Genomic DNA, 27,396 nt, shown 5'->3' with positions numbered 1-27,396 from the left:
ATTCTTCTGTATCGGGGTGTAATGTGCTGTGATTGTAACCTGGGCTCTCTGGGTGTATTCTTCTGTATAGGTGTGTAATGTGCTGTGATTGTAACCTGGGCTCTCTGGGTGTATTCTTCTGTATCGGTGTGTAATGTGCTGTGATTGTAACCTGGGCTCTCTGGCTGTATTCTTCTGTATAGGTGTGTAATGTGCTGTGATTGTAACCTGGGCTCTCTGGCTGTATTCTTCTGTATAGGTGTGTAATGTGCTGTGATTGTAACCTGTGCTCTCTGGCTGTATTCTGCTGTATAGGTGTGTAATGTGTTCTGATTGTAACCTGGGCTCTCTGGGTGTATTCTTCTGTATAGGTGTGTAATGTGTTCTGATTGTAACCTGGACTCTCTGCTCTCTCCTAGGAGGTGTATCGGATCCCAAAGAAATCGCAGGTGGAGAAGGAGAACTGTAAGTATTTCCTGCACACTGACGTGGTACCAGGGACGTCAGAACGTTTTTCAGTTGGGGGGGGGGGGAGGGGGCAAGATGAAATCTCAATTTGGCTCCCCTAATTTATGGCCACCTTAGACAGGTCACTTGTACCTGTACGAAACTCTATGGAGTAGCAGTTAGTGAGTGACCCCGTATATACATAATGTCTGGTAGAGCTCCCTTACTCGCAATATGCCCGGTAGAGCGCCTAATTCAGAACTTATTGTAGATGTACTAAATTTAGCACATCTACGATCAGTTTCTCAGACATCCGGGTGACGTCCAGCACAGGGCTAGACCACGCAGCATGTCTGGCTCTCCCCCTTACCCCACTCCCACCCCCCCACCACCCCCACCCAGCACGGGTGTGAAAGCATCGCATAGAGGTGATGATTTTGCACCTGGCTAGTATCTCCCTTCCAACGCAGCCGCTGCGGTCCACCCCCGCAACAGACCGGACACACCTGCGTTGTCTGGACCACACCCAGCCATGGTGGTGTTACGCCGTTGGCACGCCCTCTCCCGCCCCGCAACCACCTCTTTCTCTCAATCAGGCAGAGGTGATCGCAGTCCAGAGATGCTGTCAGCATGTCACTGGGCTACCGGGGTGCGTGCGCACTCCACAAAGGGATTCAGACTGTGATCACTGCCGCTGCCGCAATCCAGTCTGAATTACGCCCAAAGCCCCTTATATACATTATGTCTGGTAGAGCCTCTTACACACGCTATGCCTGACAGAGCCCATTATATATAGTGTAGAGCGTCCCCAGTGCCAGATATACGTCTATCTATCTGGCTCTGGGGCATGTATGTATAACTGGCTCTGGGGGCATATACTGTATGGATATCCATCTCAGTATATATATATATATATATATATATATATATACTCCTAGAGCCAGTTTTCTCTGACGTCCTAAGTGACTGCTGGGGACTCCGTCAGGACCATGGGGAATAGCGGCTCCGCAGGAGACAGGGCACAAAAGTAAAAGCTTTAGGATCAGGTGGTGTGCACTGGCTCCTCCCCCTATGACCCTCCTCCAAGCCTCAGTTAGGTTTTTGTGCCCGGCCGAGAAGGGTGCAATCTAGGTGGCTCTCCTAAAGAGCTGCTTAGAGTAAAAGTTTTGTTAGGTTTTTTATTTTCAGTGAGTCCTGCTGGCAACAGGCTCACTGCAACGAGGGACTTAGGGGAGAAGAAGTGTACTCACCTGCGTGCAGGATGGATTGGCTTCTTAGGCTACTGGACACTAGCTCCAGAGGGACGATCACAGGTACAGCCTGGATGGGTCACCGGAGCCGCGCCGCCGACCCCCTTGCAGATGCTGAAGAGAGAAGAGGTCCAGAAATCGGCGGCTGAAGACTTCCCAGTCTTCTTAAGGTAGCGCACAGCACTGCAGCTGTGCGCCATTGCTCTCAGCACACTTCACACCAACTGTCACTGAGGGTGCAGGGCGCTGGGGGGGGCGCCCTGGGCAGCAATGAAAATACCTATACTGGCTAAAAATACATCACATATATCCTCTGGGGCTATATGGATGTATTTAACCCCTGCCAGATTGTCAGATAAACGGGAGAAGAAGCCCGCCGAAAAGGGGGCGGGGCCTATTCTCCTCCGCACACAGCGCCATTTTCCCTCACAGAGCTGCTGGTGGGAAGGCTCCCAGGCTCTCCCCTGCACTGCACTACAGAAACAGGGTTAAAACAGAGAGGGGGGGCACTTATTTGGCGATATGATTATATATTAAGATGCTATAAGGGAAAACACTTATATAAAGGTTGTCCCTATATAATTATAGCGTTTTGATGTGTGCTGGCAAACTCTCCCTCTGTCTCCCCAAAGGGCTAGTGGGGTCCTGTCCTCTATCAGAGCATTCCCTGTGTGTGTGCTGTGTGTCGGTACGTGTGTGTCGACATGTATGAGGACGATGTTGGTGAGGAGGCGGAGCAATTGCCTGTAATGGTGATGTCACTCTCTAGGGAGTCGACACCGGAATGGATGGCTTATTTAGGGAATTACGTGATAATGTCAACACGCTGGAAGGTCGGTTGACGACATGAGACGGCCGGCAAACAAATTAGTACCTGTCCAGGCGTCTCAAACACCGTCAGGGGCTTTAAAACGCCCATTTACCTCAGTCGGTCGACACAGACACGGACACTGACTCCTGTGTCGACGGTGAAGAAACAAACGTATTTTCCTTTAGGGCCACACGTTACATGTTAAGGGCAATGAAGGAGGTGTTACATATTTCTGATACTACAAGTACCACAAAAAAGGGTATTATGTGGGGTGTGAAAAACCTACCTATAGTTTTTCCTGAATCAGATAAATTAAATGAAGTGTGTGATGATGCGTGGGTTTCCCCCGATAGAAAATTATTGGCGGTATACCCTTTCCCCCCAGAAGTTAGGGCGCGTTGGGAAACACTCCTTAGGGTGGATAAGGCGCTCACACGCTAATCAAAACAAGTGGCGTTACCGTCTCCAGATACGGCCGCCCTCAAGGAGCCAGCTGATAGGAGGCTGGAAAATATCCTAAAAAGTATATACACACATACTGGTGTTATACTGCGACCAGCAATCGCCTCAGCCTGGATGTGCAGCGCTGGGGTGGCTTGGTCGGATTCCCTGACTGAAAATATTGATACCCTTGACAGGGACAGTATTTTTTTGACTATAGAGCATTTAAAGGATGCATTTCTATATATGCGAGATGCACAGAGGGATATTTGCACTCTGGCATCAAGAGTAAGTGCGATGTCCATATCTGCCAGAAGATGTTTATGGACACGACAGTGGTCAGGTGATGCAGATTCCAAACGGCACATGGAAGTATTGCCGTATAAAGGGGAGGAGTTATTTGGGGTCGGTCCATCGGACCTGGTGGCCACGGCAACAGCTGGAAAATCTACCTTTTTTTACCCCAAGTCACATCTCAGCAGAAAAAGACACCGTCTTTTCAGCCTCAGTCCTTTCGTCCCTATAAGGGCAAGCGGGCAAAAGGCCAGTCATATCTGCCCAGGGATAGAGGAAAGGGAAGAAGACTGCAGCAGGCAGCCCCTTCCCAGGAACAGAAGCCCTCCACCGCTTCTGCCAAGTCCTCAGCATGACGCTGGGGCCGTACAAGCGGACTCAGGTGCGGTGGGGGGTCGTCTCAAGAGTTTCAGCACGCAGTGGGCTCACTCGCAAGTGGACCCCTGGATCCTACAAGTAGAATCCCAGGGGTACAGATTGGAAATTCGAGACGTCTCCCCCTCGCAGGTTCCTGAAGTCTGCTTTACCAACGTCTCCCTCCGACAGGGAGGCAGTATTGGAAACAATTCACAAGCTGTATTCCCAGCAGGTGATAATCAAAGTACCCCTCCTACAACAAGGAAAGGGGTATTATTCCACACTATATTGTGGTACTGAAGCCAGACGGCTCGGTGAGACCTATTCTAAATCTGAAATATTTGAACACTTACATACAAAGGTTCAAATCAAGATGGAGTCACTCAGAGCAGTGATAGCGAACCAGGAAGAAGGGGACTATATGGTGTCCCTGGACATCAGGGATGCTTACCTCCATGTCCCAATTTGCCCTTCTCACCAAGGGTACCTCAGGTTCGTGGTACAGAACTGTCACTATCAGTTTCAGACGCTGCCGTTTGGATTGTCCACGGCACCCCGGGTCTTTACCAAGGTAATGGCCGAAATGATGATTCTTCTTCAAAGAAAATGGACGATCTCCTGATAAGGGCAAGGTCCAGAGAACAGTGGGAGGTCGGAGTAGCACTATCTCAAATAGTTCTACGACAGCACGGGTGGATTCTAAATATTCCAAAATCACAGCTGTTTCCGACGACACGTCTGCTGTTCCTAGGGATGATTCTGGACACAGTCCAGAAAAGGGTGTTTCTCCCGGAGAAGAAAGCCAGGGAGTTATCCGAGCTAGTCAGGAACCTCCTAAAACCAGGAAAAGTGTCAGTGCATCATTGCACAAGGGTCCTGGGAAAAATGGTGGCTTCTTACGAAGCGATTCCATTCGGCAGATTTCACGCAAGAACTTTTCAGTGGGATCTGCTGGAAAAATGGTCCGGATCGCATCTTCAGATGCATCAGCGGATAACCCTGTCTCCAAGGACAAGGGTGTTTCTTCTGCGGTGGCTGCAGAGTGCTCATCTACTAAAGGGCCGCAGATTCGGCATTCAGGACTGGGTCCTGGTGACCACGGATGCCAGCCTGAGAGGCTGGGGAGCAGTCACACAGGGGAAAAAATTTTTTTTTCCAGGGAGTGTGATCAAGTCTGGAGACTTCTCTCCACATAAATATACTGGAGCTAAGGGCAATTTACAATGCTCTAAGCTTAGCAAGACCTCTGCTTCAAGGTCAGCCGGTATTGATCCAGTGGGACAACATCACGGCAGTCGCCCACGTAAACAGACAGGGGGCACAAGAAGCAGGAGGGCAATGGCAGAAACTGCAAGGATTCTTCGCTGGGCGGAAAATCATGTGATAGCACTGTCAGCAGTGTTCATTCCGGGAGTGGACAACTGGGAAGCAGACTTCCTCAGCAGGCACGACCTCCACCCGGGAGAGTGGGGACTTCATCGGGAAGTCTTCCACATGATTATGAACCGTTGGGAAAGACCAAAGGTGGACATGATGGCGTCCCGCCTGAACAAAAAACTGGACAGGTATTGCGCCAGGTCAAGAGACCCTCAGGCAATAGCTGTGGACGTTCTGGTAACACTGTGGGTGTACCAGTCGGTGTATGTGTTCCCTCCTCTGCTTCTCATACCCAAGGTACTGAGAATTATAAGACGTAGAGGAGTAAGAACTATACTCGTGGCTCCGGATTGGCCAAGAAGGACTTGGTACCCGGAACTTCAAGAAATGCTCACAGAGGACTCATGGCCTCTGCCGCTAAGAAGGGACTTGCTTCAGCAAGTACCATGTCTGTTCCAAGACTTACCGCGGCTGCGTTTGACGGCATGGCGGTGGAACGCCGGATCCTAAGGGAAAAAGGCATTCCGGAAGAGGTCATTCCTACCCTGGTCAAAGCCAGGAAGGAGGTGACCGCACAACATTATCACCACATGTGGCGAAAATATGTTGCGTGGTGTGAGGCCAGGAAGGCCCCACGAAGAAATTTCAACTCGGTCGATTCCTGCATTTCCTGCAAACAGGAGTGTCTATGGGCCTCAAATTGGGGTCCATTAAGGTTCAAATTTCGGCCCTGTCAATTTTCTTCCAGAAAGAATTGGCTTCAGTTCCTGAAGTCCAGAAGTTTGTCAAGGGAGTACTGCATATACAACCCCCTTTTGTGCCTCCAGTGGCACTGTGGGATCTCAACGTAGTACTGGGATTCCTCAAATCACATTGGTTTAAACCGCTCAAATCTGTGGATTTGAAATATCTCGCATGAAAAGTGACCATGCTGTTGGCCCTGGCCTCGGCCAGGCGAGTGTCAGAATTGGCGGCTTTGTCTCACAAAGCCCATATCTGATTGTCCATTCGGACAGGGCAGAGCTGCGGACCCGTCCCCAGTTTCTCCCTAAGGTGGTGTCAGCGTTTCACCTGCACCAGCTTATTGTGGTACCTGCGGCTATTAGGGACTTGGAGGACTCCAAGTTGATAGATGTTGTCAGGGCCCTGAAAATATAGGTTTCCAGGACGGCTGGAGTCAGGAAAACTGACTTGCTGTTATCCTGTAGGCACCCAAAAAACTGGGTGCCCTTGCTTCTAAGCAGACGATTGCTAGTTGGATGTGTAGTACAATTCAGCTTGCACATTCTGTGGCAGGCCTGCCACAGCCAAAATATGTAAATGCCCATTCCACAAGGAAGGTGGGCTCATCTTGGGCGGCTGCCCGAGGGGTCTCGGCTTTACAACTTTGCCGAGCTGCTACTTGGTCAGGGGCACACCCTGACTGAGGAGGACCTGGAGTTCTCTCATTCGGTGCTGCAGAGTCATCCGCACTCTCCCGCCCGTTTGGGAGCTTTGGTATAATCCCCATGGTCCTGACGGAGTCCCCAGCATCCACTTAGGACGTCAGAGAAAATAAGAATTTACTTACCGATAATTCTATTTCTCGTAGTCCGTAGTGGATGCTGGGCGCCCATCCCAAGTGCGGATTGTCTGCAATACTTGTACATAGTTATTGTTACAAAAATCGGGTTATTATTGTTGTGAGCCATCTTTTCAGAGGCTCCGCTGTTATCATGCTGTTAACTGGGTTCAGATCACAGGTTGTACGGTGTGATTGGTGTGGCTGGTATGAGTCTTACCCGGGATTCAAAATCCTTCCTTATTGTGTACGCTCGTCCGGGCACAGTATCCTAACTGAGGCTTGGAGGAGGGTCATAGGGGGAGGAGCCAGTGCACACCACCTGATCCTAAAGCTTTTACTTTTGTGCCCTGTCTCCTGCGGAGCCGCTATTCCCCATGGTCCTGACGGAGTCCCCAGCATCCACTACGGACTACGAGAAATAGAATTATCGGTAAGTAAATTCTTATTATACACATCATGTTCCCAGTGCCAGATACATATATGCCCCATGAGCCAGTTATACGTTGGGCCCCAGTGCAAGATATACATATATGCCACCAGAGACAATTATACATATGTTCACAGTGCCAGATATAAATATGTCCCCACAGTGCCAGGAACACATACCCCCACAGAACGTTGACTAGCTAGCTGGCCAGGCAGGTGGGCGGGCAATCAGGAGCGGGCGGCCCCCGCATTTTCAGTCTCTCCCCTGCGACATCCGTGTCCGGCCCCAGCAAAGCTTGCGCATATGTAATGAGCGGCTTGACGTCATGCCGCTCATTACATATGCGTGATCAGAGCAATACGGGAGCAGCAGCAGCAGCACTGACTGTCACTGCCAGACAGTGACAGTCAGTGAACCGCGGTCCGCGGCTGAAGCGCCCTTTATGTGCGGCGCCTATCTCAGCCGCGTACTGTGGCGGCAGGCGCCTCATGTTTGGGGGGAGCGAGCTGCCCCCTTGCCTCCCCACATTCCGACGCCTCTGCGTGGTACAGACGGTCACAGCTTGTGTTGGAGGTCTGAGGTGTGACACTCCTGTGTACATGTCACCCTCCGTATCCCATGTCCTGTAATCCTTTGTGCGTACAACTCCCATGTGGCAATAGCGGGGTGCGCTGGCTAACGTTTCCTGTGGGTGACTCCACTGTACTCCGGCATACTGCCCTCTCTCTAATACATACATACACCTATTCATGAATGCATACCCTTCCGACGCACAACCTAGTCCTGAGGCCGCTCCTCCGTCCCCCTGCCCTGAGGCCGCTCCTCCGCCCCCCTGCCCTGAGGCCGCTCCTCCGCCCCCCTGCCCTGAGGCCGCTCCTCCGCCCCCCTGCCCTGAGGCCGCTCCTCCGCCCCCCTGCCCTGAGGCCGCTCCTCCGCCTTTCCCCCTGCCCTGAGGCCGCTCCTCCGCCATTCCCCCTGCCCTGAGGCCGCTCCTCCGCCATTCCCCCTGCCCTGAGGCCGCTCCTCCGCCATTCCCCCTGCCCTCCATTCCCCCTGCCCTGAGGCCGCTCCTCCATTCCCCCTGCCCATGTGGCGGCTTATAAATAAAATGTAATATATACATATATGCACACACACACACACAGCCCCTCACTGACGTTTGAGAAAAGAACTGTCTCCAGCTGAGCTATCTTTGTTGCTCCCTAAGTAGATCTGAAAGAGCTGTAACCTCAGAAATGTCCTGTGCCTCGCTGTGCCTCACACATGGGAACGCATATGTTGATGGGCACCCCTCAGCGGTCTGCCCACTCTCGCCTGGTAAACCCCATGTAACCTCATACCCCACTCCTATTTATGTCTTGCATCAGCACTAGATCTCCAGCAGCCGCAGTGTGAGTGGATTGTGGCACCTCAGTCAGGGATGTAGGATCGATCTGGGAGGACATGAAGGGATTTTGGGGAAGAGAAAGCAAACAGTAGTACTGTACTACATAGTGAGCTCTGGAAGGTGGCTTAGCAGCAGCAGTATTGTAGCTGGATGAGATCAGACTATTGTCACACAGCGATTCCTTTATATTTATGAATTAACAATGAAGACAGATATATCTTGTTAGACAGAAGGAGACTAAGACGGTAATCAGATGTGCAAAGGCACAAGCTGAGGAGAAAATGGCCCAGCCAGTGAGTAAAGGAGGCACTATAATAGGTATATAAGCGAACGGAGAAAAACAAAAGGCGGAATAATAAAACTAAAGACAGAGACTGGGAGTCTTGTTGAGGGAGATAATGTAATAGCAGATCATCTTAATAATTATTTTTGCTCAGTATTCACTACTGAAAGAGAGGGGAAGGGGCCACAGTTAAGTTGCAGAGATATACAGGAAAATGAAACAAGTGCATTTACAGAGGAGAAGGTCCTAACAGAACTCTCAAAGCTGAAAGTGGACAAATCTATGGGGCCAGATGGGATATATCCAAGGATACTAAAAGAACTTAAAGGGGTGCTGGTAGCACCATTGACAGAATTATTCAACCAGTCATTAGCTACAGGAGTAATTCCAGAGGACTGGAAAAGAGTGAGCGTAGTCCCACTGCACAAAAGTGGAAGCAAGGAAGAGGCAAACTACTACAGACCAGTGAGTCTTACATCAGTAGTAGGGAACTTGATGGAAACACTCGTAAAACAAAGAGTTGTAGATTATCTCAAATCTGGCAATTTACAGGATCCCAAACAGCATGGAGTCACTGGACTTTTTTGACTGTGTGACTAAAGTGATGGATAAAGGTGGAGCCATGGATATAGCTTATCTAGACTTTAGTAAGGCTTTTGACACTGTTCCACATCACAGACTGTTAAATAAACTTGAAAGTTTGGGATTGGATATTAGGATTATTGAATGGCTAAGATCTTGGTTGAAGGATAGAAAACAGAGAGTTGTAGTAAATGGAGTGCATTCACAGGATGGAAATGTTACCAGTGGAGTACCCCAGGGATCTGTACTTGGACCAGTGCTTTTTAATATATTCATTGGTGACATTGCAAATGGCATTAAAGGGAAAGCATGCCTATTTGCAGATGACACAAAAGTATGCAACAGAGTAGACACACCAGGTGGGGTAAAACAAATAACTGAGGATCTAGGTAGACTAGAGGAATGGTCAAGAGTCTGGCAATTACACTTTAATGCCAAAAAAATGCAAAAATCCAATGGCTTAATATAGTATTAATGGCACTGTACTGGGAACTACTGAGGAGGAAAGGGATCTAGGAGTCACTATCTCAGGTGACATAAAGGATAAATATAGTATTAATGGCACTATACTGGAAACTACTGAGGAGGAAAGGGATCTAGGAGTCACTATCTCGGGTGACATAAAGGATAAATATAGTATTAATGGCACTATACTGGAAACTACTGAGGAGGAAAGGGATCTAGGAGTCATTATCTCAGGTGACATAAAGGATAAATATAGTATTAATGTCACTATACTGGAAACTACTGAGGAGGAAAGGGATCTAGGAGTCACTATCTCAGGTGACATAAAGGATAAATATAGTATTAATGGCACTATACTGGAAACTACTGAGGAGGAAAGGGATCTAGGAGTCACTATCTCGGGTGACATAAAGGATAAATATAGTATTAATGGCACTATACTGGAAACTACTGAGGAGGAAAGGGATCTAGGAGTCATTATCTCAGGTGACATAAAGGATAAATATAGTATTAATGTCACTATACTGGAAACTACTGAGGAGGAAAGGGATCTAGGAGTCACTATCTCAGGTGACATAAAGGATAAATATAGTATTAATGGCACTATACTGGAGACTACTGAGGAGGAAAGGGATCTAGGAGTCACTATCTCAGGTGACATAAAGGATAAATATAGTATTAATGACACTATACTGGAAACTACTGAGGAGGAAAGGGATCTAGGAGTCACTATTTCAGGTGACATAAAGGATAAATATAGTATTAATGGCACTATACTGGAAACTACTGAGGAGGAAAGGGATCTAGGAGTCACTATTTCAGGTGACATAAAGGATAAATATAGTATTAATGGCACTATACTGGAAACTACTGAGGAGGAAAGGGATCTAGGAGTCACTATTTCAGGTGATATAAAGGATAAATAATAAGATTTTACTTACCGATAAATCTATTTCTCATAGTCCGTAGTGGATGCTGGGGACTCCGTCAGGACCATGGGGAATAGCGGCTCCGCAGGAGACAGGGCACAAAAGCAAGCTTTTAGGATCACATGGTGTGTACTGGCTCCTCCCCCTATGACCCTCCTCCAAGCCTCAGTTAGGTACTGTGCCCGGACGAGCGTACACAATAAGGAAGGATCTTGAATCCCGGGTAAGACTCATACCAGCCACACCAATCACACCGTACAACTTGTGATTTGAACCCAGTTAACAGTATGATAACAATGAAGTAGCCTCTAAAAAAGATGGCTCACAACAATAATAACCCGATTTTTTTGTAACAATAACTATGTACAAGTAATGCAGACAATCCGCACTTGGGATGGGCGCCCAGCATCCACTACGGACTATGAGAAATAGATTTATCGGTAAGTAAAATCTTATTTTCTCTAACGTCCTAGTGGATGCTGGGGACTCCGTCAGGACCATGGGGATTATACCAAAGCTTCCAAACGGGCGGGAGAGTGCGGATGACTCTGCAGCACCGAATGAGAGAACTCCAAGTCCTCTTTAGCCAGAGTATCAAATTTGTAGAATTTAGCAAACGTGTTTGCCCCTGACCAAGTAGCTGCTCGGCAAAGTTGTAAAGCCGAGACCCCTCGGGCAGCCGCCCAAGATGAGCCCACCTTCCTTGTGGAATGGGCATTTACAGATTTTGGCTGTGGCAGGCCTGCCACAGAATGTGCAAGCTGAATTGTACTACAAATCCAACGAGCAATAGTCTGCTTAGAAGCAGGAGCACCCAGCTTTTTGGGTGCCTACAATATAAACAGCAAGTCAGACTTTCTGACTCCAGCCATCCTGGAATTATATATATATTTTCAGGGCCCTGACAACGTCTAGCAACTTGGAGTCCTCCAAGTCCCTAGTAGCCGCAGGCACCACAATAGGTTGTTTCAGGTGAAACGCTGACACCACCTTAGGAAGAAACTGGGGACGAGTCCGCAGTTCTGCCCTGTCCGAATGGACAATCAGATATGGGCTTTTGTAAGACAAAGCCGCCAATTTTTACAATCGCCTGGCCGAGGCCAGGGCCAACAGCATGGTCACTTTCCATGTGAGATATTTCAAATCCACAGATTTGAGTGGTTCAAACCAATATGATTTGAGGGATCCCAACACTACGTTGAGATCCCACGGTGCCACTGGAGGCACACAAGGGCTGTATATGCAATACTCCCTTGACAAACGTCTGGACTTCAGGAACTGAAGCCAATTCTTTCTGGAAGAAAATCTATAGGGCCGAAACTTGAACCTTAATGGACCCCAATTTGAGGTTCATAGACACTCCTGTTTGCAGGAAGTGCAGAAATCGACCTAGTTGAAATTTTTTTCGTGGGGCCTTCCTGGCCTCACCCACGCAACATATTTTTACCACATGTGGTGATAACGTTGTGCGGTCACCTCCTTCCTGGCTTTGACCAGGGTAGGTATGACCTCTTTCGGAATGCCTTTTCCCTTAGGATCCGGCGTTCAAACCGCCATGCCGTCAAACGCAGTCGCGGTAAGTCTTGGAACAGACAAGGTCCCTGCTGGAGCAGGTCCTTTCTTAAGGCCGATGCCACGGTTCCTCTTGGAACAGACATGGTACTTGCTGAAAGCAAATCCCTTCTTAGCTCCCGAGGCCATTAGTCCTCTGTGAGCATCTCTTGAAGTTCCGGTTACCAAGTCCCTCTTGGCCAATCCGGAGCCACGAGTATAGTTCTTACTCCTCTATTCTTATAATTCTCAATACCTTGGTTATGAGAAGCAGAGGAGGGAACACATACACTGACTGTTACACCCACGGTGTTACCAGGACGTCCACAGCTATCGCCTGAAGGTCTCGTGACCTGGCGCAATACCTGTCCCATTTTTTGTTCGGGCGGGACGCCATCATGTCCACCTTTGGTCTTTCCCAACGGTTCACAATCATGCGGAAAACTTCCCGATGAAGTTCCCACTCTCCCGGGTGGAGGTCGTGCCTGCTGAGGAAGTCTGCTTCCCAGTCGTCCACTCCCGGAATGAACACTGCTGACAGTGCTAACACATGATTTTCCGCCTAGCGAAAAATCCTTGCAGTTTTGCCACTGCCCTCCTGCTTCTTGTGCCGCCCTTTCTGTTTACGTGGGCGACTGCCGTGATGTTATCCCACTGGATCAATACCGGCTGACCTTGAAGCAGAGGTCTTGCTAAGCTTAGAGCATTATAAATTTGCTCTTAGCTCCAGTATATTTATGTGGAGAGAATTCTCCAGACTTGATCACACTCCTTGTGTGACTGCTCCCCAGCCTCTCAGGCTGGCCTCCGTGGTCACGAGCATCCAATCCTGAATGCCGAATCTGCGGCCCTCTAGAAGATGAGCACTCTATAACCACCACAGGAGAGACACCCTTGTCCTTGGATATAGGGTTATCCGCTGATGCATCTGAAGATGCGATCCGGACCATTTGTCCAGCAGATCCCACTGAAGAGTTCTTGCGTGAAATCTGCCGAATGGAAGTGCTTCGTAATAAGCCACCATTTTTACCAGGACTCTTGTGCAATGATGCACTGACACTTTTCCTGGTTTTAGGAGGATCCCGATTAGCTCGGATAACTCCCTGGCTTTCTCCTCTGGGAGAAACACCTTTTCCTGGACTGTGTCCAGAATCATCCCTAGGACCAGCAGACGTGTCGTCGGAACAACTGCGGTTTTGGAATATTTAGAATCCACCCGTGCTGTCGTAGAACTACTTGAGATAGTGCTACTCCGACCTCCAACTGTTCTCTGGACCTTGTTCTTATCAGGAGGTCGTCCATTTTCTTTGAAGACGAATCCTCCTTTCGGTCATTACCTTGGTAAGGACCCGGGGTGCCTTGGACAATCCAACGGCATCGTCTTGAAACTGATAGTGACAGTTCTGTACCACGAACCTGAGGTACCCTTGGTGAGAAAAAGCAAATTTTGGGACATGGAGGTAAGCATCCCTGATGTCCCGGGACACCATATAGTCCCTTTGTTCTTTGCTATCACTGCTCTGAGTGACTCCATCTGGATTTGAACCCTTGTAAGTGTTCAAATTTTTCAGATTTAGAATAGGTCTCACCTAGCCTTCAGTACCACCATATAGTGTGGAGTAATACCCCTTTCCTTGTTGTCGGAGGGGTAATTTTATTATCACCTGCTGGGAATACAGCTTGTGAATTGTTTTCAATACTGCCTCCCTGTCGGAGGGAGACATTGGTACAGCAGACTACAGGAACCTGCGAGGGGGGAAACCTCTCGACATTCCAATCTGTACCCCTTGGATACTACTTGTAGGATCCAGGGGTCCTGTACGGTCCCAGCGTCATGCTGAGAACTTGGTAGAAGCGGTGGAGGGCTTCTGTTCCTGGGAATGGGCTGCCTGCTGCAGTCTTCTTCCCTTTCCTCTATCCCTGGGCAGATATGACTCTTATAGGGACGAAAGGACTGAGGCTGAAAAGACGGTGTCTTTTTCTGCAGAGATGTGACTTAGGGTAAAAAGCGGTGGATTTTCCAGCAGTTGCCCTGGCCACCAGGTCCCATGGACCGACCCCAAATAACTCCTCCCCTTTATACGGCAATACATCTTTGTGCCGTTTGGAATCTGCATCACCTGACCACTGTCGTGTCCATAAACATCTTCTTGCAGATATGGACATCGCATTTACTCTTGATGCCAGAGTGCAAATATCCCTCTGCGCATCTCGCATATATAGAAATGCATCCTTTAAATGCTCTATAGTCAATAAAATACTGTCCCTGTCAAAGGTATCAATATTTTTAGTCAGGGAATCCGACCAAGCCACCTCAGCTCTGCACATCCAGGCTGAGGCGATCGCTGGTCGCAGTATAACACCAGCATGTGTGTGTATACTTTTTAGGATATTTTTCAGCCTCCTATCAGCTGGCTCCTTAAGTACGGCCCTATCCGTAGATGGTACCGCTACTTGTTCTGATAAGCGTGTGAGCGCCTTATTCACCCTGAGGGGTGTTTCCCACCGCGCCTTAACTTCTGGCGGGAAAGGGTATACCGCCAATAATTTTCTATCGGGGGAAACCCACGCATCATCACACACTTCATTTAATTTATCTGATTCAGGAAAAACTACAGGTAGTTTTTTCACCTCACACATAATACCCTTTTTTGTGGTATTTGGAGTATCAGAAATATGTAACACCTCCTTCATTGCCCTTAACGTGTGGCCCTAAAAGAAAATACGTTTGTTTCTTCACCGTCGACACTGAAATCAGTGTCCGTGTCTGGGTCTGTGTCGACCGACTGAGGTAAATGGGCATTTTACAGCCCCTGACAGTGTTTGAGACGCCTGGACAGATACTAATTTGTTCGCCGGCCCTCTCATGTCGTCAACCGGCTTGCAGCATGTTGACATTGTCACGTAATTTCCATAAATAAGCCATCCATTCCGGTGTCGACTCCCTAGAGAGTGACATCACCATTACAGGCAATTTGCTCCGTCTCCTCACCAATATTTTCCTCATACATGTCGACACACACGTACCGACATACAGCACACACATAGGGAATGCTCTGATAGAGGACAGGACCCACTAGCCCTTTGGGGAGACAGAGGGAGAGTTTGCCAGCACACACCAAAACGCTATAATTATCCAGGGACAACCTTTATATAAGTGTTCCTCCCTTATAGCATTTTAATATATATACATATCGCCAAATCAGTGCCCCCCCTCTCTGTTTTAACCCTGTTTCTGTAGTGCAGTGCAGGGGAGAGCATGGGAGCCTTCCCACCAGCCTTTCTGTGAGGGAAAATGGCGCTGTGTGCTGATGAGAATAGGCCCCGCCCCCTTTTCGGCGGGCTTCTTCTCCGGAGTTTTAGATATCTGGCAGGGGTTAAATACATCCATATAGCCTCAAGGGCTATATGTGATGTATTTTTCGCCATACAGGTATTATACATTGCTGCCCAGGGCGCCCCCCTCCAGCGCCCTGCACCCTCCGTGACCGCTGTGTGAAGTGTGCTGACAACAATGGCGCACAGCTGCAGTGCTGTGCGCTACCTGATGAAGACTGAGAGTCTTCTGCCGCCTGGTTCCGGACCTCTTCATCTTCAGCGTCTGCAAGGGGGGTCGGCGGCGCGGCTCTGGGACGAACCCCAGGGCGAGCCCTGTGTTCCGACTCCCTCTGGAGCTATGTCCAGTAGCCTAAGAATCCAATCCATCCTGCACGCAGGTGAGTTGAAAATCTCTCCCCTAAGTCCCTCGATGCAGTGAGCCTGTTGCCAGCAGGACTCACTGAAAATAAAGAACCTAAAAACTTTTTCTAAGTAACTCTTTAAGAGAGCCACCTAGATTGCACCCTTCTCGGCCGGGCACAAAAACCTAACTGAGGCTTGGAGGAGGGTCATAGGGGGAGGAGCCAGTACACACCATGTGATCCTAAAAGCTTGCTTTTGTGCCCTGTCTCCTGCGGAGCCGCTATTCCCCATGGTCCTGACGGAGTCCCCAGCATCCACTAGGACGTTAGAGAAATAGTATTAATGACACTATACTGGACACTACTGAGGAGGAAAGGGATCTAGGAGTCACTATCTCAGGTGACATAAAGGATAAATATAGTATTAATGGCACTATATTGGAAACTACTGAGGAGGAAAGGGATCTAGGAGTCACTATTTCAGGTGATATAAAGGATAAATATAGTATTAATGGCACTATACTGGGAACTACTGAGGAGGAAAGGGATCTAGGAGTCACTATCTCAGGTGACATAAAGGATAAATATAGTATTAATGGCTCTATACTGGAAACTACTGAGGAGGAAAGGGATCTAGGAGTCACTATTTCAGGTGACATAAAGGATAAATATAGTATTAATGGTACTATACTGGAAACTACTGAGGAGGAAAGGGATCTAGGAGTCACTATTTCAGGTGATATAAAGGATAACTATAGTATTAATGGCACTATACTGGAAACTACTGAGGAGGAAAGGGATCTAGGAGTCACTATCTCAGGTGACATAAATGATAGATATAGTAATAATGGCACTATACTGGGGACTACTGAGGAGCAAAGGGATCTAGGAGTCACTATTTCAGGTGATATAAAGGATAAATATAGTATTAATGGCTCTATACTGGAAACTACTGAGGAGGAAAGGGATCTAGGAGTCACTATTTCAGGTGATATAAAGGATAAATATAGTATTAATGGCTCTATACTGGAAACTACTGAGGAGGAAAGGGATCTAGGAGTCACTATTTCAGGTGATATAAAGGATAAATATAGTATTAATGGCTCTATACTGGAAACTACTGAGAAGGAAAGGGATCTAGGAGTCACTATTTCAGGTGACCTAAAGGATAAATATAGTATTAATGGCACTATACTGGGAACTACTGAGGAGGAAAGAGATCTAGGAGTCACTATTTCAGATGACATAAAGTATAAATATAGTATTAATGGCACTATACTGGAAACTACTGAGGAGGAAAGGGATCTAGGAGTCACTATCTCAGGTGACATAAAGGATAAATATAGTATTAATGGCACTATACTGGGAACTACTGAGGAGGAAAGAGATCTAGGAGTCACTATTTCAGGTGACATAAAGGATAAATATAGTATTAATGGCACTATACTGGAAACTACTGAGGAGGAAAGGGATCTAGGAGTCACTATCTCAGGTGACATAAAGGATAAATATAGTATTAATGGCACTATACTGGGAACTACTGAGGAGGAAAGAGATCTAGGAGTCACTATTTCAGGTGACATAAAGGATAAATATAGTAATAATGGCACTATACTGGAAGCTACTGAGGAGGAAAGGGATCTAGGAGTCACTATCTCAGGTGACATAAAGGATAAATATAGTATTAATGGCACTATACTGGGAACTACTGAGGAGGAAAGGGATCTAGGAGTCACTATCTCAGGTGACATAAAGGATAAATATAGTATTAATGGCACTATACTGGGAACTACTGAGGAGGAAAGGGATCTAGGAGTCACTATCTCAGGTGACATAAAGGATAAATATAGTATCAATGGCACTATACTGGGAACTACTGAGGAGGAAAGGGATCTAGGAGTCACTATTTCAGGTGACATAAAGGATAAATATAGTATAATGGCGCTATACTGGAAACTACTGAGGAGGAAAGGGATCTAGGAGTCACTATCTCAGGTGACATAAAGGATAAATATAGTATTAATGGCACTATACTGGAGACTACTGAGGAGGAAAGGGATCTAGGAGTCACTATTTCAGATGACATAAAAGCAGGTAAGCAATGTAACAAGGCAATGAGGAAGGCTAGTCAGACGCTTGGCTGCATTGGGAGAGGAATCAGCAGCAGAAAGAAAGAAGTAATAATGCCACTGTATAGGTCATTGGTACGGCCTCATCTAGAATACTGTATTCAGTTCTGGAGGCCATATCTTCAAAAGAATATTAATACATTAGAAACTGTACAAAGAAGGGCAACTAAATGCTGCATGGCCTACATCACAAAACATACCCAGAAAGACTAAGAAGTCTCACTATGTATAGTGTGGAGCAGAGAAGGGAAAGGGGGGCCATGATAGAAACTTTCACATATATCAGGGGTATCACCACGGTACAGGGGGAGACATTCCTCACAGGGAGAGAAGTAATAGGACACGAGGACATGATAGAGACTGTCACATATATCAGGGGTATCACCACGGTACAGGGGGAGACATTCCTCACAGGGAGAGAAGTAATAGGACACGAGGACATGATAGAGACTGTCACATATATCAGGGGTATCACCACGGTACAGGGGGGAGACATTCCTCACAGGGAGAGAAGTAATAGGACACGAGGACATGAGAGAGACTGTCACATATATCAGGGGTGTCACCACGGTACAGGAGGAGACATTCCTCACAGGGAGAGAAGTATTAGACCACGAGGACATGAGAGAGACTGTCACATATATCAGGGGTATCACCACGGTACAGGAGGAGACATTCCTCACAGGGAGAGAAGTAATAGGACACGAGGACATGAGAGAGACTGTCACATATATCAGGGGTATCACCACGGTACAGGAGGAGACATTCCTCACAGGGAGAGAAGTAATAGACCACGAGGACATGATAGAGACTGTCACATATATCAGGGGTATCACCACGGTACAGGAGGAGACATTCCTCACAGGGAGAGAAGTAATAGGACACGAGGACATGAGAGAGACTGTCACATATATCAGGGGTATCACCACGGTACAGGAGGAGACATTCCTCACAGGGAGAGAAGTAATAGACCACGAGGACATGATAGAGACTGTCACATATATCAGGGGTATCACCACGGTACAGGAGGAGACATTCCTCACAGGGAGAGAAGTAATAGGACACGAGGACATGAGAGAGACTGTCACATATATCAGGGGTATCACCACGGTACAGGGGGAGACATTCCTCACAGGGAGAGAAGTAATAGGACACGAGGACATGATAGAGACTGTCACATATATCAGGGGTATCACCACAGTACAGGAGGAGACATTCCTCACAGGGAGAGAAGTAATAGACCACGAGGACATGAGAGAGACTGTTACATATATCAGGGGTATCACCACGGTACAGGAGGAGACATTCCTCACAGGGAGAGAAGTAATAGGACACGAGGACATGATAGAGACGGTCACATATATCAGGGGTATCACCACGGTACAGGAGGAGACATTCCTCACAGGGAGAGAAGTAATAGACCACGAGGACATGATAGAGACTGTCACATATATCAGGGGTATCACCACGGTACAGGGGAGACATTCCTCACAGGGAGAGAAGTAATAGGACACGAGGACATGAGAGAGACTGTCACATATATCAGGGGTATCACCACGGTACAGGGGGAGACATTCCTCACAGGGAGAGAAGTAATAGGACACGAGGACATGATAGAGACTGTCACATATATCAGGGGTATCACCACAGTACAGGAGGAGACATTCCTCACAGGGAGAGAAGTAATAGACCACGAGGACATGAGAGAGACTGTTACATATATCAGGGGTATCACCACGGTACAGGAGGAGACATTCCTCACAGGGAGAGAAGTAATAGGACACGAGGACATGATAGAGACGGTCACATATATCAGGGGTATCACCACGGTACAGGAGGAGACATTCCTCACAGGGAGAGAAGTAATAGGACACGAGGACATGATAGAGACTGTCACATATATCAGGGGTATCACCACGGTACAGGAGGAGACATTCCTCACAGGGAGAGAAGTATTAGACCACGAGGACATGAGAGAGACTGTCGCATATATCAGGGGTATCACCACGGTACAGGAGGAGACATTCCTCACAGGGAGAGAAGTAATAGGACACGAGGACATGAGAGAGACTGTCGCATATATCAGGGGTATCACCACGGTACAGGGGGGAGACATTCCTCACAGGGAGAGAAGTATTAGGACACGAGGACATGATAGAGACTGTCACATATATCAGGGGTATCACCACGGTACAGGAGGAGACATTCCTCACAGGGAGAGAAGTAATAGGACACGAGGACATGAGAGAGACTGTCACATATATCAGGGGTATCACCACGGTACAGGAGGAGACATTCCTCACAGGGAGAGAAGTAATAGGACACGAGGACATGAGAGAGACTGTCACATATATCAGGGGTATCACCACGGTACAGGGGGAGACATTCCTCACAGGGAGAGAAGTAATAGGACACGAGGACATGATAGAGACTGTCACATATATCAGGGGTATCACCACGGTACAGGAGGAGATATTCCTCACAGGGAGAGAAGTAATAGGACACGAGGACATGAGAGAGACTGTCACATATATCAGGAATATCACCACGGTACAGGGGGAGACATTCCTCACAGGGAGAGAAGTAATAGGACACGAGGACATGAGAGAGACTGTCACATATATCAGGGGTATCACCACGGTACAGGAGGAGACATTCCTCACAGGGAGAGAAGTAAAAGGACACGAGGACATGATAGAGACTGTCACATATATCAGGGGTATCACCACGGTACAGGGGAGACATTCCTCACAGGGAGAGAAGTAATAGGACACGAGGACATGATAGAGACTGTCACATATCAGGGGTATCACCACGGTACAGGAGGAGACATTCCTCACAGGGAGAGAAGTAATAGGACACGAGGACATGATAGAGACTGTCACATATATCAGGGGTATCACCACGGTACAGGAGGAGACATTCCTCACAGGGAGAGAAGTAATAGGACACGAGGACATGAGAGAGACTGTCACATATATCAGGCGTATCACCACGGTACAGGAGGAGACATTCCTCACAGGGAGAGAAGTAATAGGACACGAGGACATGAGAGAGACTGTCACATATATCAGTGGTATCACCACGGTACAGGGGGGAGACATTCCTCACAGGGAGAGAAGTAATAGACCACGAGGACATGAGAGAGACTGTCACATATATCAGGGGTATCACCACGGTACAGGGGGAGACATTCCTCACAGGGAGAGAAGTAATAGGACACGAGGACATGAGAGAGACTGTCACATATATCAGGGGTATCACCACGGTACAGGAGGAGACGTTCCTCACAGGGAGAGAAGTAATAGGACACGAGGACATGATAGAGACTGTCACATATATCAGGGGTATCACCACGGTACAGGGGGAGACATTCCTCACAGGGAGAGAAGTAATAGGACACGAGGACATGAGAGAGACTGTCACATATATCAGGGGTATCACCACGGTACAGGAGGAGACATTCCTCACAGGGAGAGAATAGAACACGAGGACATGAGAGAGACTGTCACATATATCAGGGGTATCACCACGGTACAGGGGGAGACATTCCTCACAGGGAGAGAAGTATTAGGACATGAGGACATGAGAGAGACTGTCACATATATCAGAGGTATCACCACGGTACAGGAGGAGACATTCCTCACAGGGAGAGAATAGAACACGAGGACATGAGAGAGACTGTCACATATATCAGGGGTATCACCACGGTACAGGGGGGAGACATTCCTCATAGGGAGAGAAGTAATAGGACACGAGGACATGAGAGAGACTGTCACATATATCAGAGGTATCACCACGGTACAGGAGGAGACATTCCTCACAGGGAGAGAAGTAATAGGACACGAGGACATGATAGAGACTGTCACATATATCAGGGGTATCACCACGGTACAGGGGGAGACATTCCTCACAGGGAGAGAAGTAATAGGACACGAGGACATGAGAGAGACTGTCACATATATCAGGGGTATCACCACGGTACAGGAGGAGACATTCCTCACAGGGAGAGAATAGAACACGAGGACATGAGAGAGACTGTCACATATATCAGGGGTATCACCACGGTACAGGGGGGAGACATTCCTCACAGGGAGAGAAGTATGAGGACATGAGAGAGACTGTCACATATATCAGAGGTATCACCACGGTACAGGAGGAGACATTCCTCACAGGGAGAGAATAGAACACGAGGACATGAGAGAGACTGTCACATATATCAGGGGTATCACCACGGTACAGGGGGGAGACATTCCTCATAGGGAGAGAAGTAATAGGACACGAGGACATGAGAGAGACTGTCACATATATCAGAGGTATCACCACGGTACAGGAGGAGACATTCCTCACAGGGAGAGAAGTATTAGACCACGAGGACATGAGAGAGACTGTCGCATATATCAGGGGTATCACCACGGTACAGGAGGAGACATTCCTCACAGGGAGAGAAGTATTAGACCACGAGGACATGAGAGAGACTGTCGCATATATCAGGGGTATCACCACGGTACAGGAGGAGACATTCCTCACAGGGAGAGAAGTAATAGGACACGAGGACATGAGAGAGACTGTCACATATATCAGGGGTATCACCGCGGTACAGGAGGAGACATTCCTCACAGGGAGAGAAGTAAAAGGACACGAGGACATGATAGAAACTGTCACATATATCAGGGGTATCACCATGGTACAGGAGGAGACATTCCTCACAGGGAGAGAAGTAATAGGACACGAGGACATGATAGAGACTGTCACATATATCAGGGGTATCACCACGGTACAGGAGGAGACATTCCTCACAGGGAGAGAAGTAATAGAACACAAGGACATGATAGAGACTGTCACATATATCAGGGGTATTACCACGGTACAGGGGGGAGACATTCCTCACAGGGAGAGAAGCAATAGGACACGAGGACATGATAGAGACTGTCACATATATCAGGGGTATCACCACGGTACAGGAGGAGACATTCCTCACAGGGAGAGAAGTAATAGGACACGAGGACATGAGAGAGACTGTCACATATATCAGGGGTATCACCACGGTACAGGAGGAGACATTCCTCACATGTGAGAGAAGTAATAGGACACGAGGACATGAGAGAGACTGTCACATATATCAGGGGTATCACCACGGTACAGGAGGAGACATTCCTCACAGGGAGAGAAGTAATAGGACACGAGGACATGAGAGAGACTGTCACATATATCAGGGGTATCACCATGGTACAGGGGGAGACATTCCTCACAGGGAGAGAAGTAATAGGACACGAGGACATGAGAGAGACTGTCACATATATCAGGGGTATCACCACGGTACATGGAGAGACATTCCTCACAGGGAGAGAAGTAAAAGTACACGAGGACATGATAGAGACTGTCACATATATCCGGGGTATCACCACGGTACAGGGGGAGACATTCCTCACAGGGAGAGAAGTAATAGGACACGAGGACATGAGAGAGACTGTCACATATATCAGGGGTATCACCACGGTATAGGAGTACACATTCCTCACAGGGAGAGAAGTATTAGGACACGAGGACATGATGGAGACTGTCACATATATCAGGGGTATCACCACGGTACAGGAGGAGACATTCCTCACAGGGAGAGAAGTATTATACCACGAGGACATGATAGAGACTGTCACATATATCAGGGGTATCACCACGGTACAGGGGAGACATTCCTCACAGGGAGAGAAGTAATAGGACACGAGGACATGAGAGAGACTGTCACATATATCAGGGGTATCACCACGGTACAGGGGGAGACATTCCTCACAGGGAGAGAAGTAATAGGACACGAGGACATGATAGAGACTGTCACATATATCAGGGGTATCACCACAGTACAGGAGGAGACATTCCTCACAGGGAGAGAAGTAATAGACCACGAGGACATGAGAGAGACTGTTACATATATCAGGGGTATCACCACGGTACAGGGGGAGACATTCCTCACAGGGAGAGAAGTAATAGGACACGAGGACATGAGAGAGACTGTCACATATATCAGGGGTATCACCACGGTACAGGGGGAGACATTCCTCACAGGGAGAGAAGTAATAGGACACGAGGACATGAGAGAGACTGTCACATATATCAGGGGTATCACCACGGTACAGGAGGAGACATTCCTCACAGGGAGAGAAGTAATAGGACACGAGGACATGAGAGAGACTGTCACATATATCAGGGGTATCACCACGGTACAGGAGGAGACATTCCTCACAGGGAGAGAAGCAATAGGACACGAGGGCATGCACTGAGACTGGAGGGGGGCAGGTTCAGGGGAAATATGAGTAAAAATTACTTCACAGAAAGGGTAGTGGATAAGTGGAATAGCCTCCCATCAGAGGTGGTAGAGGGTAAGACAGTAGAGCAATGTAAACATCTATGGGATAGACATAAGGATCTCCTTACACAGAAATAAGGATCAAATAACGTTTGAGATAAATATATGGTAAAAAAAAACAAGGGGCAGACTAGATGGGCCAAGTGGTTCTTATCTGCCGTCACATTCTATGTTTTATATGACACTAATCGGATAGTTATTTTGTAGTTTTGTGTGAGTCACTTTGAGAAGGAATTTTGCTATCGTTAATTGTTTAGTTACTTAATAGTGTTATAGTGAGTAGAGTAGCGGCATTGTCATAGACTGCAGCGCCTCCCGTCGGGGGAATGTGGGTAGAAGGCGGCAGCGCCTCCCGTCGGGTGATAGCGGCAGGGCCTCCCGTCGGGGGATAGTGGGTAGAAGGCGGCAGCGCCTCCCGTCGGGGGATAGCGAGTAGAAGGCGGCAGCGCCTCCCGTTGGGGGATAGTTGGTAGAAGGCCACAGCGCCTCACGTCGGGGGATAACGGGTAGAATGTGACAGCGCCTCCCGTCGGGGGATAACAGGTAGAAGAAAGCAGCGTCACCCGTCGGGGGATAACGGGTTAGGAGGCGGCAGTGCCTTGCGTCGGGGGATAACCGGTAGAAGACATCAGCGCCTCCTGTCTGGGGATAACAGGTAGAAGGCGGCAGGGCCTCCCGTCGGAGGATAACGGGTAGAAGGCGGCAGGGCCTCCCGTCTGAGGATAACAGGTAGAAGGCGGCAGGGCCTCCCGTCTGAGGATAACGGGTAGAAGGCGGCAGGGCCTCCGTCGGAGGATATAATGGGTAGAAGGTGGCAGGGCCTCCCGTCGGAGGATATAATGGGTAGTAGGCGGCAGGGCCTCCCGTCTGAGGATAACTGGTAGAAGGCGGCAGGGCCTCCGTCGGAGGATATAATGGGTAGAAGGTGGCAGGGCCTCCCGTCGGAGGATATAATGGGTAGAAGGCGGCAGGGCCTCCCGTCTGAGGATAACTGGTAGAAGGCGGCAGGGCCTCCCGTCTGAGGATAACTGGTAGAAGGCGGCAGGGCCTCCGTCGGAGGATATAATGGGTAGAAGGCGGCAGGGCCTCCCGTCGGAGGATATAATGGGTAGAAGGCGGCAGGGCCTCCCGTCTGAGGATAACTGGTAGAAGGCGGCAGGGCCTCCGTCGGAGGATATAATGGGTAGAAGGCGGCAGGGCCTCCCGTCTGAGGATAACTGGTAGAAGGCGGCAGGGCCTCCCGTCGGAGGATATAATGGGTAGAAGGCGGCAGGGCCTCCCGTCTGAGGATAACGGGTAAAAGGTGGCAGGGCCTCCCGTCTGAGGATAACGGGTAGAAGGTGGCAGGGCCTCCGTCGGAGGATATAATGGGTAGAAGGTGGCAGGGCCTCCCGTCTGAGGATAACTGGTAGAAGGCGGCAGGGCCTCCCGTCTGAGGATAACGGGTAGAAGGCGGCAGGGCCTCCCGTCTGAGGATAACGGGTAGAAGGCGGCAGGGCCTCCCGTCGGAGGATATAACGGGTAGAAGGCGGCAGGGCCTCCCGTCGGAGGATATAATGGGTAGAAGGTGGCAGGGCCTCCCGTCGGAGGATATAATGGGTAGAAGGCGGCAGGGCCTCCCGTCTGAGGATAACGGGTAGAAGGCGGCAGGGCCTCCCGTCGGAGGATATAATGGGTAGAAGGCGGCAGGGCCTCCCGTCGGAGGATATAATGGGTAGAAGGCGGCAGGGCCTCCCGTCTGAGGATAACTGGTAGAAGGCGGCAGGGCCTCCCGTCTGAGGATAACGGGTAGAAGGCGGCAGGGCCTCCCGTCTGAGGATAACGGGTAGAAGGCGGCAGGGCCTCCCGTCTGAGGATAACTGGTAGAAGGCGGCAGGGCCTCCGTCGGAGGATATAATGGGTAGAAGGTGGCAGGGCCTCCCGTCGGAGGATATAATGGGTAGAAGGCGGCAGGGCCTCCCGTCTGAGGATAACTGGCAGAAGGCGGCAGGGCCTCTCCGTCGGAGGATACCGGGTAGAAGGCGGCAGGGCTTTGGAGGTATTATTAGGATGGCTCACACAGCCGGCGGCACTACAGCTGGAAGCGGTGCTGGGATAGGAGGCCTCCTAGTGTTATCAGAACTTTATTTCACTACAAGCAACACAAGTGTCCTGTAGGCGGATACAGTACAGCACTGGGAATAAGCCTGTGTGTCCTGACATTACATGCTCCGCCTGTATAGTCAGTATGCTGCCAGCAGAGGGCAGTCTTGTAGCTGTCACACTGGTTGATTCCCAGCTCCCATTCTCTGGCTGTATAGTTAGTATGCTGCCAGCAGAGGGCAGTCTTGTAGCTGTCACACTGGTTGATTCCCAGCTCCCATTCTCTGGCTGTATAGTCAGTATGCTGCCAGCAGAGGGCAGTCTTGTAGCTGTCACACTGGTTGATTCCCAGGTCCCATTCTCTGGCTGTATAGTCAGTATGCTGCCAGCAGAGGGCAGTCTTGTAGCTGTCACACTGGTGGATTCCCAGCTCCCATTCTCTGGCTGTATAGTCAGTATGCTGCCAGCAGAGGGCAGTCTTGTAGCTGTCACACTGGTTGATTCCCAGCTCCCATTCTCTGGCTGTATAGTCGGTAAGCTGCCAGCAGAGGGCAGTCTTGTAGCTGTCACACTGGTTACTTCCCAGCTCCCATTCTCTGGCTGTATAGTCAGTATGCTGCCAGCAGAGGGCAGTCTTGTATTCTCTGGCTGTATAGTCAGTATGCTGCCAGCAGAGGGCAGTCTTGTATTCTCTGGCTGTATAGTCAGTATGCTGCCAGCAGAGGGCAGTCTTGTATTCTCTGGCTGTATAGTCAGTATGCTGCCAGCAGAGGGCAGTCTTGTAGCTGTTATACTGGTGGATTCCCAGCTCCCATTCTCTGGCTGTATAGTCAGTATGCTGCCAGCAGAGGGCAGTCTTGTAGCTGTTATACTGGTGGATTCCCAGCTCCCATTCTCTGGCTGTATAGTCAGTATGCTGCCAGCAGAGGGCAGTCTTGTAGCTGTCACACTGGTTGATTCCCAGCTCCCATTCTCTGGCTGTATAGTCAGTATGCTG

At 48.9% G+C, this 27,396-nt stretch overlaps 1 protein-coding gene across 1 annotated transcript in view; it reads left to right on the top strand.

Annotated features, from left to right (window-relative positions):
- SETD2 (SET domain containing 2, histone lysine methyltransferase) overlaps positions 1 to 27,396 on the top strand; it is a 147,224-nt gene that overhangs the window by 99,434 nt on the left and 20,394 nt on the right. The window contains exon 14 of the mRNA XM_063924606.1: positions 399 to 444. Within this exon, the coding sequence (XP_063780676.1) occupies positions 399 to 444 (46 nt within the window). The remainder of the gene's footprint in view (positions 1 to 398; positions 445 to 27,396) is intronic.

This window comes from Pseudophryne corroboree, chromosome 5 (genome assembly GCF_028390025.1).
Source record: "Pseudophryne corroboree isolate aPseCor3 chromosome 5, aPseCor3.hap2, whole genome shotgun sequence".
Classification (NCBI taxonomy): Eukaryota; Metazoa; Chordata; class Amphibia; order Anura; family Myobatrachidae; genus Pseudophryne; species Pseudophryne corroboree.
This window is presented reverse-complemented; position numbering and strand designations above follow the sequence as displayed.